The following is a 13,663-nucleotide window of genomic DNA, read 5'->3' as shown; positions in this document are numbered from 1 at the left end:
TCTTATTTCATAATATGAGCAATAAACCTTGCAACATTGGGCGAAAGCCCTGCTGCCATGCTACAGCAAGTGTTCTTTGTGCAAAGGCAAGAAGGACAGAGATGAAACCTGTCAAGCGTGGAGATGGCATAGGCTAGTTTCTCTCTTCTCTAAAGCTTTTAGGTATTAAGAAAGTAATCTCGTATCCATGCAACATCATCCCAGTGACAGGACGGAACACGTGCAATACTGACCTGTTTCAGCAAACATCCTTGTTTGACTACTATGCCTCTGAATTCTTCTTTCAGGACCACATCATCATCACTAGAATTTCCCTCGCAGAAAAACCCACTGTCTGGCTGCATGACCACAAGAGAAAATTCAGAAGTTACACGGCTGTTGCATGTTTATATACACGTACGAATCTGGCTTCTCTTTGGCTTCCCTTCACCGTGTTTTTTGCCACCGAAAAAATCAACCCTTTTACTGGAAATATCTCCCAGTGAAGTTGAGGAGCTCTCCAAGTCACCATGGAAGTGTTTCAGTGTGAGGTAGGACTACACCAATGAGTCTCAGAGCATCTGAAGAGAGCTGGAGCATTTGTGTGTATGTCAATGCCTCCATTCTCCATGATTCTTGGTGTCACATCTCCTCCATGACAGAGAGGTGCCTCAATCCCATGATGTCACAGGTTTTTAAATGCACAGACAGCAGTTCATATGAAGCAATACCAGCACAGCCAATACACTCCAGGCTGGCCATCCCTGCACCCAACGGACCCTTCCTCTTCCTCCATCCATCACAACCATCTGGAATTTGGGAGGAAGAAGTGCTCCATCTAGGCTGTCTTCTCCAACAACAAGAACTGGCCTAGTTTTTTAAATTCGCAATTTTCTATAGCTGTGATGTTGTGATGTGTGCACCAAGCATAGGCTGATTCAGGATCCATGCACCACTCCATTCCAAACCAGATAAATTGTGATGCTAGTTACTGAAACCTTACACTATTCAAATGATGTAAATGTAGGTAACCATTCGTATAGCTTAGAGTAAACGTCTGTGCTGCCTACTTGCATGATAGCAAGTCAGACATTGACCTGCTGTGGCCTCCTCACGCCACATTGGTATTGAATCAAACTAGAAACAAGCTGAAAGCAAACAGAGCGCAGCAGGGCTGTGAGGAGAAGTGTCCCAGGGAGGCAGGAACTGTGATGGCCACAAGGCTGCCTTCACCAGCAGTGTCTCTGCTTCCATTGCTGCACAGGTAAAGTCTGCCTACCAGGGACACATTCTAAGAAAACAAATGACGTAATGGGAGATTCATTTTGCTAAAGTCGAGTGATTCTACGTGGTAAATGTAAACAGAATTGTAATATTTAAGCATTTTACTTGACACAAGGCATACTTTTTTGTTAGCGTAAGTTCATAAGCCAAACATCTTCAAAACAGTATTTGACTGTGATTGTGATATTGCAAGTTCTTCAAATCAATCTACAGAATATGAAGCAATAAATTGAAAAGATTGTGTAAGCTACCCAGGACAGGTGTTATAGGTGGATATTAAAAACTTTTGCTTCTCTGTTCACAGACAAGCTGCAAGATTTGATGGCTCTGCACAAAAATGGGTTTGTAGCTTGTGCCACTCTGAGAAGCCCCATGATAATGAATTACTCTCTTCCCTTCCACTGAATCATCAGGGGAACTGATGGCTAAATTTTGGTCACTGGTGAAGTTACCAGGAACAAAGTCTAAGTTAAAAAGAACCCAGCCTGGTCTCAGCACTCAGTTTACACTTAGAAGGGTGCCAGAAAAAAAATGTCCTGCTTACAAATATTAAAGTGAGCCGGTTCATTCTGAGTATCATGTAGAGAAAGACAATTAACATGGATCTCTCCATTCTGTACAATCTTTCCTCCAGAACTTAAGAAACCCAACAAGAAGACTGAGAAAAGCAAAGCATCAGCAACTCTGGGACAATAAAAAAAAAACAGAATCCAACACTCACAAAGTAATAGTAGGCATCGCTGAGATCTAAGAAGGGGGTGTCTGACAGTCCCTCGGCAGCAGCCTTGGAGGTATCTCCTGCAGGCTGTAGGTAGCCTTCACTCAAGAGGGAAGAGGCAAGCATGAGACCTTCTTTGCGATTTCGGATGGAGTTGCTAGACACCAGCCAGTCAATCACAGAGGTGCCTGGTTACAAAGGAACAAACAATATCAGCCGCAAACCAAGACAGACACGAAGAAGCCTAAAAATACACAGGCAACAAGCCTACTCCATTTATTCATCAATCTCCTAAAAGATGTTCTTAGTGACGACACAGAGAGCTAATCTGGAAAGGTGCCTGGGTCATCCAGTGAGGTACAGCTGATCCGACTGATGGCAGGGACCAGTACAACTCTTGAACACTGTACCTGAGGGAGAAAAGAGCTGGGAGGGGATGCAGGGCTGAGCTGGGAAGCCTCAGGGACGGTACGAAGGACAGCCAAGCCTGGAGAAGGCAGTCTTCCAGGCTGCTATGTTACTGACACAGTGCTGTCGAAACAGGGTGACTTTCGACTCTAGCATCCACAGACTTGACTTGGAGCAGGACAGGAATTACAATTCCTGTGCATGAAAAATTCGGAAAAGAATAATTCTTCTGGAGTTAAGGGTTTCATGCAACTTTCTACAAAGATCTACTTCAATCTTTCTGGCACTGATTAAATTTCTTCCTCCTCTCTTGCTTACCATGGCCATAACTGAACACTTTTTCGAGTTTCATCCTTTGAGCATCTCCCCTGTTGGTCAAGAAAACATCTGCCAGGTTTTCTTCTCAAACTTCTCTGTGCTCTACAGAGCTTAGAGCTGGTTTATCTATCTTTAGGCTCTCGGCCATGTGCTCCCTTTGTTGTATGGAAAAGAGGGACAAAAGCTCCTTACCTGTAAAGCAGTGATTGAACACTTTTTTATCTTTTTCCAGCTTCAACTCCTTTATTCCCTTTTCAGGATCTTTCATGGAGAGATACAAAGCACTATGCATAAAAAGAACCACAATAGCAAACCGTTAGCAAATAAAAAGCTTTAGCCAGTTCGTACAATAATATCATTGTCATTCACGGGGTCTTCATGTTTTGCTGGCATATCGCTCTCTGCAGAGCTATAACATGGCTTAGTTTAATCTCCTGAAAAATTTACGTTGCAAAGCCGGGAGGCCTCACCACATCACTGACACAGCTGCAGGAGCAGAGAGGGGAGTGCATAAACAGCTCACCACACCCCATATTTTGGGAATGGAACAACTTGTGGTGACTGTAGCGTGAACAGAGGAACACCCACTGTTGAGGCACCTTCACAGGGCCCCACAGCATCGGTGCCAATAGGGGAGCTCACTGCTTTGCGCTCTGTTCCCCCAAAGGTCCTTGGCTGAGCAGAAAACCCGTCACTGTGACATCTCCAAAGCCTGCATGCTCTCAGAGGCCCTAAGTAACCCCAGTGAACCCTGGTGTGACTTCCTTCCTCCCACCCACTTTTCACTTGCTCAGAACTCTAATTCCTTGGAGCTCTGAAATGACAAGAAGGATGAATATTAAATGTCACAGGCTAAGTCCTTTGGCCTGTGAGTCAGGGTGATCCTCTGCTGAAGCCTATGAAGTCAGATTTAGTTGGATCTTGGCCCTGTGCAATTTTACTGTCTTGTAGGGAGCACTGCAGGCTCATTGGTATCTTGGTATTTACTGCTCAGGGGCAAAAAATAAGTTGTCTTTAATTTTTGTCAGATTTAGTTGGATCTTGGCCCTGTGCAATTTTACTGTCTTGTAGGGAGCACTGCAGGCTCATTGCTTATCTTGGTATTTACTGCTCAGAGGCAAAAAATAAGTTGTCCTTAATTTTTTAAAGTACTGACAAACAGATGGCTTCCTCTGTGTGCCCTTTATCTCTTCTTCTCCCTTTGCCAGTTTCAAGTTGTCTGGCAGGCACCACTCTCCCCTCACCATCCAAAAACTGGGCTAACATCAGCGTTTCTCTGGAGAGCAATCAAAAGCTTTAAAATATTTTTGCAATAAATTACATTTTTTGCAAAATGCCCAAGAAGTGCCTCTCCTGGAAGAATCACACTTTGGCTGGGTCTCCTTTTGCACGTCAGTGTGCTCAGAAATCTCCTTATCAGCAAAATCCTTTGATAAATAAGTGTGTTTTGGTAAAAGATGATGTATTAAAAACGATCTTCCCAGTTCTGATCGCTAGCTCATTTCTGCCACATTGTACAGTCTGAAGCTGTCAGTCATGCAGAAAAGACTGAGTGAAACCAGAGAGGTAGCATGGACAGATACGCTCATAGCTCTTCCAGACCGAGGTTACGTTATCTGGCACACTGCCTGAGGATGGAAGTAAATGGGGGAGCAGAGCTATGAGAACAAACCTCAGGTTGATTGTTTCAGGCAGTCTGATAGACTTTCTTGTGGATTTTCTGGCAAACCTTTGGCCTCCATCTATGCAATGAATTGCTTTCTTGATATCCCGTACCCAGGCATCTCTCTCCTCCAGGTAGGCAGCTTGAAAAAAGTGGTCCTGCTGCTTGGCCGCAGTGAGCTTGAAGACAAACTGGAATGATAAATGATGTTTTTTTAAAAGTTACTTTGGTGTAGCCAGTTGGGCATGTACCACCACGACATGCAGCCTACCTGTGCCTAAGGCACTATGGAAAGTGCCTTAGAGCCACAGTTAAATTAAAAAAACATGAACAGGCAGTGCAGGTAACTGACTCCTTTTGTTATTTCCCTGTGAGCGATCATGACGTTGTCAGTACAGCCAAGGTGAGTGGTACTGATATAGCTGCTAATTTTAACTTTTGCTGGGAAGTTCAACACAGCTGAAAGGCTGAAGCGCCCAGCCCCTGCAGGCTTACAGTGGGTGTAAATTTGTCTTAACGTTTACAGAGATGTGGTCAGTCTGAAGGAGGAAAAAAAACCCCACATCATGTTGCTCAGCTACTGATTCACAAGGAGACAAAAGGTCACGGTCACATTGGAGAGTAGCTGAACACATTTGCAGCCTACCAAACCTTTAAAGGCTTGGTAGGGAGATGATACATCCAATCCTTGGCTACACCTTATGATCACTACCTATCTAAACACACTAGCAACAATGGAAAGACTGTATTTCCCAAAGATGAGAAAAGATCTTTTAAAGGTAGTTCTAAACAGAAAAAAATAACATCAACCTGAAAAAAAAAAAACCCACCCACAAAGTTCACACTGTTTGATCTCGTTTTCATCCAGTGATCTTTTGGATGGAAAATCTGGATCTAATTACTCACGCAAGAGGGTTTCCACTTCCTCTAAAATATAGCTCCCCATAAGTGGGGAGCTACACTCCCCACAAGTAATTTGTTCCGTAGTTGTATTAGAATAAATACAACAGGTTCTGACTCAGCAGGCATCTAAAAATGACAGGCTAATCAGCAAGCAAACAGCATGGCTTTATGAGGGCAAGCAAAGCAGAGACTGTCGTCAAAGAGCAGAGAGCGGTGAATCTACAGCAATGAAATCAAAACACTGAATGAGTCTACTGAAGCCTGCGTTTGTAAATGGCACATTTCTGAACATCCCTAATAGGCATCTTCCAGATTGTTGCCAATGCGAGAAATTCTGACACCCTGAAATTGTGCAGAAGTCCCGCTGACTTTCATGCAAGTCAGATTTCAAACTTACAAAGCAGTGGGTCCTCAAAAATCCATTTCAGACAGAAAAGTAACCTTTTCTTATTTGGCACTGTTCATATTTCCAGCAACACCCACCTTTTCTATTACGCAGTAAAGAGCTACATCCTGAAAATCAACGTGCGGTGCATGTGAAAAGCAAACAGACAGATCTCTCCAAATCCCAATATCCAAGAGTCCTGCTAACACATCAGATTAATAGAATGAAATATCAAAGCATGAAAGCAAGCTTTTACCAAAGGAAAAATCAGCATTCTCAAAGCTGATGAGCTGAGAAGCAACGTACAGTGAAATGCTAAAGAAGAGTTTTCATTTCCACTACACAGAGAAGACTGGGAAAGCTCCTTCTCTTAACTTTAGTTTTTAGAAAGCTAGGCCACTAAGCTAGACATCCAGGCTTCCGCTGAAATCGGTGAAGAGGTTGAGTCTCCAATCCTAGAAGTGACCAAGTCTCCCTCCGATGATGCGTATCTGTTTGTGCTTTTGAGAAAATTAGACCATTAGACTGAACCAAACACCAACATTTTAGATCGTTTAAGTTAGGACAAATGAGTCTGACTATAAGCAACCATACACGATAATGCTATCCACAGGAAAGCCATGGGGAAAACAGAGAAAGCACAAGTATAGCAGAATTAACATCACATTAAGCAGCAGAATTAACATCACATTAACCAATGATCAAACTTCAGATCCAGAACAGCAAACAGTGGTGAATGCATTTTGAAATAAAAACTCAAAATATGCAGTTGCAGCATCTTCCAAACAGGCTATCTCTCTGTTTAACAAATCCAAGATTGCTTCTTTTCCCCTCAGCACCTGCTTTTTGCAATTGATTTAGTAAACAAAGCGTGTTGGTGATGTGCCCTGAGGCTGCAAGCTAGGCCCTGACGCAGATACACAAGCCAATTCAAAAAGCTGAAATCTAACCAGATGAATATAAAAGTCTGCTCATGGCTCAATAGTCCCTGCTCCAAACTGGGCCCAAGTGAGTGAGACTGGACTTAAACCTGACCTAATAAGAATTATCCCACTTTTCACCCTCCAGAACTCCTGTCCTAAAAATATACTTTCATTTCTAGCCATATGAAGTAAATGTATGCAAACCACTAATAACCTGAATAATTCCCATAAGACGAAGAACTGTATGTTTTGGCACGTAAGCAATGAGAAGGTAGGATGGAATGCAGAGGCACTGGATTCAGCAGTAGAGTAAAGCTGCAAAATGTAAGATACAAAAATCAAGATACTACATTTTCAAGGAATATATGTAGAAATTTAGGTTTAATCATATTGGGCAGTAACTACACGTAAGAAAAATCCCAGTGATGGCGCTGCCTTATGAATGAGTGTGTTGCAGTTTTCACTGTTTGAACAGTGCAAATTTAAAGAAAAAATACGTCTCCAGGGCGATTGGTCTATGGACTTGCAGAACGATCTCACCAACTCAATAAGGAGGACCTGGTCCGACACCTGCTGAAGTCATTTGGATCGCTTCCACTGACTTCAGCAAACTCTGCATCAGATCTTACTCTTGAAAAGGTGTTTTGGGTGCCTCAACCCCCAGGTCTGAGATCCTTCCTTTTTTCTCTATTCTCCCTCAGAAAAGGCACCAGCAACTAAAATGAAACATAATGTAAAACTCATTATGTAAACTCATAATGTAAAATGAAGCATTACGTAAAACTCATTGCAGTCAAAGGAACGATCCTCAAAGACTTCATCACCCTTCGATACAGATGCAACGGTATCTTCTGCAAACTGGTACATCCTCAAGCAACCCTCTGGGCAGGTGAGGATCTCTCTCACTCTGCCTTCAGGAGACATCGGATACTTCAGATCTTTCTGCCTAATTTGTAGAATGCACATACACTGGTGAATTATCTTTTAATTATTTTTAAATGTGTTACTGTTACTGACATTTCCAAGCAACTACTATAGACCAATACTGATGTCAGTGCCTCTGTGGGAGTTAAAAAAACAACAAAAAACCCCCACGAAACTGTTTGGAAAGGAACACTTTGTGAGAAAAACTTAATTTGTACCATTATAATGTAGGTTCCGTGATACTCTTGAACATAGTACCCTTCTCCCCATGCATTATACCTAATGTATAGAGTAAGGAGTGCTGTGCTGAGGCTTGTTAATTAGACAGTATAGGAACATGGTTTCAAATCAGCAGAATTAGAACCAAATGTGTGCAGATATACTTAATTTCTGTTCCTTTATTTGGTTATTTAATGTTCCTGCTCCGTGCTCTAGTCCCTAGACGTAATTATGCTTCACCTTTATTATTCATGGCTTGCAAAAGATGTAAAGCCAAGTGCTGTAACAAAGAGCTCCCAGCCGGCGCCCAGGCAATGCACTGACACACAGCCATGCTGGCTGAAGCAGAAGTTCAGATCCGAAGCTGCAGGGGTTAAACAGTAAGGTTTGCTCAACCAAGGGTGGCTCAAGCAGGAGCTGTTAGCAATAAGGAAGAGTAAATGGGCTTGACCAGCAGTCACTCTGAAACCCTTCTGAATCAGTTGGACAATCACCCTTGCCAGCTCAGGGATCAAAAAACCTATGATGGGCATGGGGTGGGAATGCATGATCATGCAATTCTCCTTCAAGGCATGATAATACAGTCTCCTTCTATGGACAACTCCCAGTACCTAGAGAGAGCTGGGAAGAGCAGCTGGCTCTTGATGATCCTGCTCTGGGTGGGATTTCCAAGGTAACGGCCTTTTGTTCCCAGGAGAAGCAGCCATCTACAACTTCTTTGACTCAGCACAGGATTAACAGCAATCTTTATTCTCTGCCCCATCCTTTTATTGTACTGCCTCAAAGAGAGCTTTTAAGTTAAGGCCCTTTTTTCTTAACAGATGTAAGTCTAAAAAGACTCCATAAGAATCAACTTTTTTTTTTTCCCCATAAAAATACGGGGTCGGCACAAAGAAGAAAAAAAAAAAAGAAAAAAGAAAAGAAAGAAAGAAGTAGAAGAAAAGAAGAAAGGACGGAAAAAGGAAAGCCAGCTGCTCCAAACCTGACACCAGGGACTCTGACTCCACTTACCACAAAACCTAAGGACAGGTATAATTCTCACTTTACTCACATGAGAAAGTGAAACTTGCTCTCTCATGCACTCTCTCACACTTTCTTTCTATTTTTCTAACGCTTTCAGAGACTTCTATCTTTAGTCAGGCATCCTTGCGGTAAATTTCTTTAAACTATAATTGGATAATCTTCCAGATTCTGGGGGACCCCTCTGTCAGAGTAATTCCTATGGGTATAATGCCTATTTGATGAAACTGAGTTGCTGAAATAACAAATGACTGACTAAAGATATGATTCTTTACTGATAGTAGAAATCCTGTTTTACCAACAACTATTTTTCAGAAACCCTATAACAAAATATGCATGCTTGTACGTTTATCTTTCTGTATCTTATTTGCTGTCAAATAAGACTCTGAATTTGTGAATATAGTGATCTGTGTGTTTCAGTGGGAGTTGGGACCTCAGTCTCTGCACTTGCTACCCTTAACCTTAGAGATCCCAAATGTGTAGGCAACATTTGAACTACTTTCTCTAAACCAGTTTCGGTTTTTACTCTCTCTCTCTGAGCATAGATGTGACTCTTAGTCACTAGCAAAAGCCCTACACGTAACAACGCGACGTGCGATTAATACAGATTGCATGAATGTGAAGTGTGTGGGGTCGGATGGTTACCAAATGGTAATAAAAATGTTTGGAATTACAGCTTTACTTGGGCATTTGTGTCACAGCATTTATTTCTTTCCTGCCTGAGCAAGCCAGTTGTTGCTCTTTGACAATAAATAAATGCTTCCACTGCTCATGAAATAGTTTCCCACACCTTTACTCTGCGGCAGCTAGATTTATATTCAATACAGGAGTTGCGCCATTCAGCTGCTAAGTGTCCTCACAACACTGTAATTTAGCTCTGCTCTGTGACAGACTTAGAGATTAAAAAAAAAAAAACAAACACTATCAATCACTTTCTGAATTGCTCTTCTTGAAGTATCCTAAATTCTTCCCGAGCGGTCACACCTTTCAAATACTACGCAAATCCAAGCCTGCTTGTGACCTTCTAAGACAAGTGAGAGTTGCCACTAGGATGAGTGTAAGGAATTTGTAACCACCAGCCTTTTGCTCCTTCAAAGGAGCCTCCAGGAGTATAAGTATACTGCCAATTATTGTTATAAAAAAAGTACTTACCATTCTTTTGCCAAAATCTTGGCATGGGCTGTTAATAGAGCTTCCTTTTAGTGGGACCATCCCTTTGGGGCTGTTGTCAGCCTTCCGCTTGTAGAATTCAATTCCATCTTCTAAGAGCACAACCCACATCGGCTTCCAGGTATTAAACATGCTACCCTGCATCAATAAATCACTGTGTATATTATGTTCAATAAATCACTCTTCACATGATATCCACTGAAGATACGACCTTCCAGGGAGTGTCTGACTGATGCTAAAATAACTATAGTTAGCGTCTCAAGGGGAACATACCACAACCGCACCCATCTTACTATGCAGTTAAAAAACATTGTTGTTATTCTTCTGACTACCATTAATTTCCCCTTTTAGTCACCCCAGCCATGAGTTTTTCCAAAATTGCATTGCCTGCCCCAGCAGGTGTTTCTTTTCAGTATCAGTTAGTCCCAACCACTGTCTTCAAAGTGACATAGTAGCAATATTATGAATAATCCACAAAATTTCTGGATGTGGGCTGGCACATTAGGCCTGTCTCATTAACTTGGGCATCCTGTGCTATATTTAGGACTTGATGCTACATACAGTCAGTCGTCGAGGTTTGGCTGTCTGACAAAAAAGCACGTATCTCAGAGGATTTCTAAATATATAAGAACAAACTGTAAGAGTAATGAATAGTTTAAGGGCCTTAGGCTGCAGATCTCCAGCTGCTGTGGTGAGGAATTGAAGTGCTTCATTTCATCTTTGAAAGCTTTTACTTCCTATTCCTGAAACACAGCTGTTGGATGCAAGAAATACAGAGATAAAGACAGGGCTGGATCCTACATATAGTGAAACACACAGCAAAACTCTCAGGGACTCAGAGAGGAACAACCTGTTTCTCTGTGTTGAGCACAATTAACTGCCAGAATTACTAAGACTGTTTCACTCTAGCTAGATAACCTCTCTGATCCTGCCTGCAACCAGCTTCAAAAGTGGTCACAATCCCAGATACCCAAGTGACTTACTGTTCAGCCAAATGAACATTTAGATATGCTGAATACCAACAGTTCCTCTGAAGAATTACCAAAGCACAACCAACATCTGTGGGCCCCAAATCAGAGGCCATCCTTCAAAAATATTAGTTTCCCTTGCTCTTTCTGTTACAAAGAGAGACCTAAATTTATCCTCTCCCTCATACAACTCCATCCATAGCATCCCTGTCCTCCTCAGACCATGGTGGCTGAGCAGTGCTAAAGCTGCAGACAGAAGCAAGGCGGCCACCGTTGTGCTGTGCAAATGGCTTGTTTTGATTTGTTAAACCTGAGAGCTGGACAGAGTTAGTTACATTGGCATTTTGTATTTCTGCAGAAGTGAATGGAACAGAAACATGCTGAGTCTTTTTTTTTTTAACTCCCCAAATGAACACTTTGTCTGTCACATCCTTTTTTGCTGCCCTACCTTCCAAGAAAGGCCTTTTGCCCTCTGAATAAGACCTTATGTTCAATTACGGGGTGGGGAGGGAAAACTGTCAGCCGAGATATTACTAAGAGCAGGACCTGCTTCCAGCCTCTGCAGCCCTCATTGGAAGCAGAAGGTGCCCCACAAACGAATGCTACCTTCCAAAGGAAAGTCACTGCCCTGGGGGTTCTCTGGAAAACCAGCTCAACAGGGAAGTACAAAAAAGAGTCTCATCTGGGTTCCACATATGGGTTGACTGCTGTTTTCTTTTGATTCTTTTTTTTTTTTTTCGTTTTAATAAACCATAAGAATTTACCATTTTTTGAGAACCTAAATTGACCCACTGGTTGATTTTTTTCTGCTAAGAAATCCATTAAGATGATGAGCCAAGACAAGAACTGTTGCAATTTCCTTTTGTTTATGCGTTTACCACAGGTTACAATACTTGTGCTCATGAACAGGCAAGTCCAGTACCTCCTGGAGACCAGACTCTGACATGCTCTGCCAATGGAAGCCACCGCGGAGCAGTGTTAGACTGACAGTCTCAGATCCACACCATCAGCAAACCCAAACATGGTCACATTGTTCTCATCTAAAACATCTCATGAAAGACAAGCAAGCAGGATGCTGGATTTGATTTTCCTAGGCTAAAAATCAAATTGTCACACCCACTCCAAAGACTGCAGATACAGACGGGTGTTCCTTGAATTGCTCTCTGAAATCATTAGCCACTTTAAAAACACACACAACTTCCCTTTAATGGAACAACTTCTTTTTATAACATCTGCAGCACTACAAGATTAGAAAATTAGCTGTTTCTTATGCTAAGATGACGCAAGGTACCCAAAATATACAAACAGAGGTTTAAGCTGACCTAAATCAACACTGACATCTGAACCCACATTTACTGGGGGTCACACTGTCACAGCTAAAGCACTGACCCTCAAGCACAGCACTGTTCCCCAGCCTAATTTAAGCATCAAGAGGAGAAAGTCAGTGACAAATGGCCTTCACTCTCTGCAAAGAGAGCTGTAGCTGCATGGATGACTCCTTTGGGAGGTAAAACCCCTGGTTTCACTTTACATGCATAAAGAGAAGAGGAGAGTACATAATTAGCAGATAAGGTTAATCACAAGCATGTTTGTCCTCGTCCCTGTCCAGCCTCACTGATGTATCAAACAGCTGGTACCTGTCTGATCTGTATCTTCTGCTCCTTTTGCCCTCCAGCCCTTCCTCTAGCACTCTGCTGCTCCTCACCACCAGCATAAGCTCACTTCTGTAAGGACAGAGCGACCTATGAGGCTGTTCTAGGAAATGGGAACAATTTCCACTTCCCTGTTGCCATTGCAACAGCACCCAGCAGCAACTTTAGTAGTACCTGCACAAAGAGACTTTTTGGGGACCCAGCACCCACAGGAATGTGAGGGACTGACACCGGCACATCTGTATGCATCTTTTCTACCCAGCCAGGGACACACTTTGGGATTGTCTCAGTGTCTAAGTTTCCAGCCATTCCCCTGTCATGGGGAAGTAGAGATCGTGAGCCACTTGCTCTATATATCAGGCCATTGGAACTAGAGATCTGCAATCTGCACAGCACGAATTTGGCTCTCTCCTTCCCCATGACAGCATCACTACAGCTTTGCGATTACATTATGAACTTACTTCCTTTCAGTGTCAGTGAAAATAAGACTGAGGAGTGGCCCCTTCACAACACTGGTCCCAGACTAGAGATCCCTCCACCCAGCTGTTCTAATGAGTGAAATTCTCATTTTGATGAGCAGAGACACCACAGGAGAGAGCTCCTCTCTTCCTCCAGAACTGACACTGTTTAGTTAGGCTGCTTTAAGCCAGACTGATCTCACTAAGGATTTAAATGAAAGTCAAGGCCTTACCCTATGGGCTCTACCACAAAAGACTCCAGAGCAGAGGTTGCTGTGGGGCAGCAACTGCCTTCCCAAAGAAAGGAAGCGCCTGAGGCCCCACACACTGTTTCTAGGCCAAGGTGATCTGACCTCTTTAATCTCACTATGCTTCCTTGATGTTTAACTCAGCAATTAAGTGCAATTGAGTAGGCTGTGGCCATTTCAAGCTGTTACCTGTTTTGCCAAGCTTCCAATAAGGGCATTAAGTTACTTAATAAAAACACCAATCTTTTGATCCAAAGATACATCTGAGATATGTGCAAAATGCCTTATGTAGTACTCTGACAAGATATAACTGCTAGCAAGTACCTCTATAATCGCTACGCTACATTGTTTTACTGCTCAAGGAATTCTGTTCATTTGTCTTTTCTTTTTGAAAAAAATGATCCTTTTTTCAATAGCTGAAAG

At 42.5% G+C, this 13,663-nt stretch overlaps 1 protein-coding gene across 1 annotated transcript in view; it reads right to left on the bottom strand.

The window, feature by feature from the left end:
• Positions 1 to 13,663, bottom strand: part of PLEK (pleckstrin) — a 17,805-nt gene that overhangs the window by 3,951 nt on the left and 191 nt on the right. Inside the window, exons 2-6 of the mRNA XM_009578678.1 lie at positions 9,897 to 10,052; positions 4,380 to 4,561; positions 2,900 to 2,991; positions 1,985 to 2,169; positions 234 to 338 (exon numbers count right to left, since the gene is read on the bottom strand). Of these exons, the coding sequence (XP_009576973.1) occupies positions 234 to 338; positions 1,985 to 2,169; positions 2,900 to 2,991; positions 4,380 to 4,561; positions 9,897 to 10,052 (720 nt within the window). The remainder of the gene's footprint in view (positions 1 to 233; positions 339 to 1,984; positions 2,170 to 2,899; positions 2,992 to 4,379; positions 4,562 to 9,896; positions 10,053 to 13,663) is intronic.

Source organism: Fulmarus glacialis, unplaced genomic scaffold (assembly GCF_000690835.1).
Source record: "Fulmarus glacialis isolate BGI_N327 unplaced genomic scaffold, ASM69083v1 scaffold2625, whole genome shotgun sequence".
NCBI lineage: Eukaryota > Metazoa > Chordata > Aves > Procellariiformes > Procellariidae > Fulmarus > Fulmarus glacialis.
The sequence above is the reverse complement of the archived record's forward strand: the minus strand, read 5'-3'. Positions and strand labels throughout refer to the sequence as shown.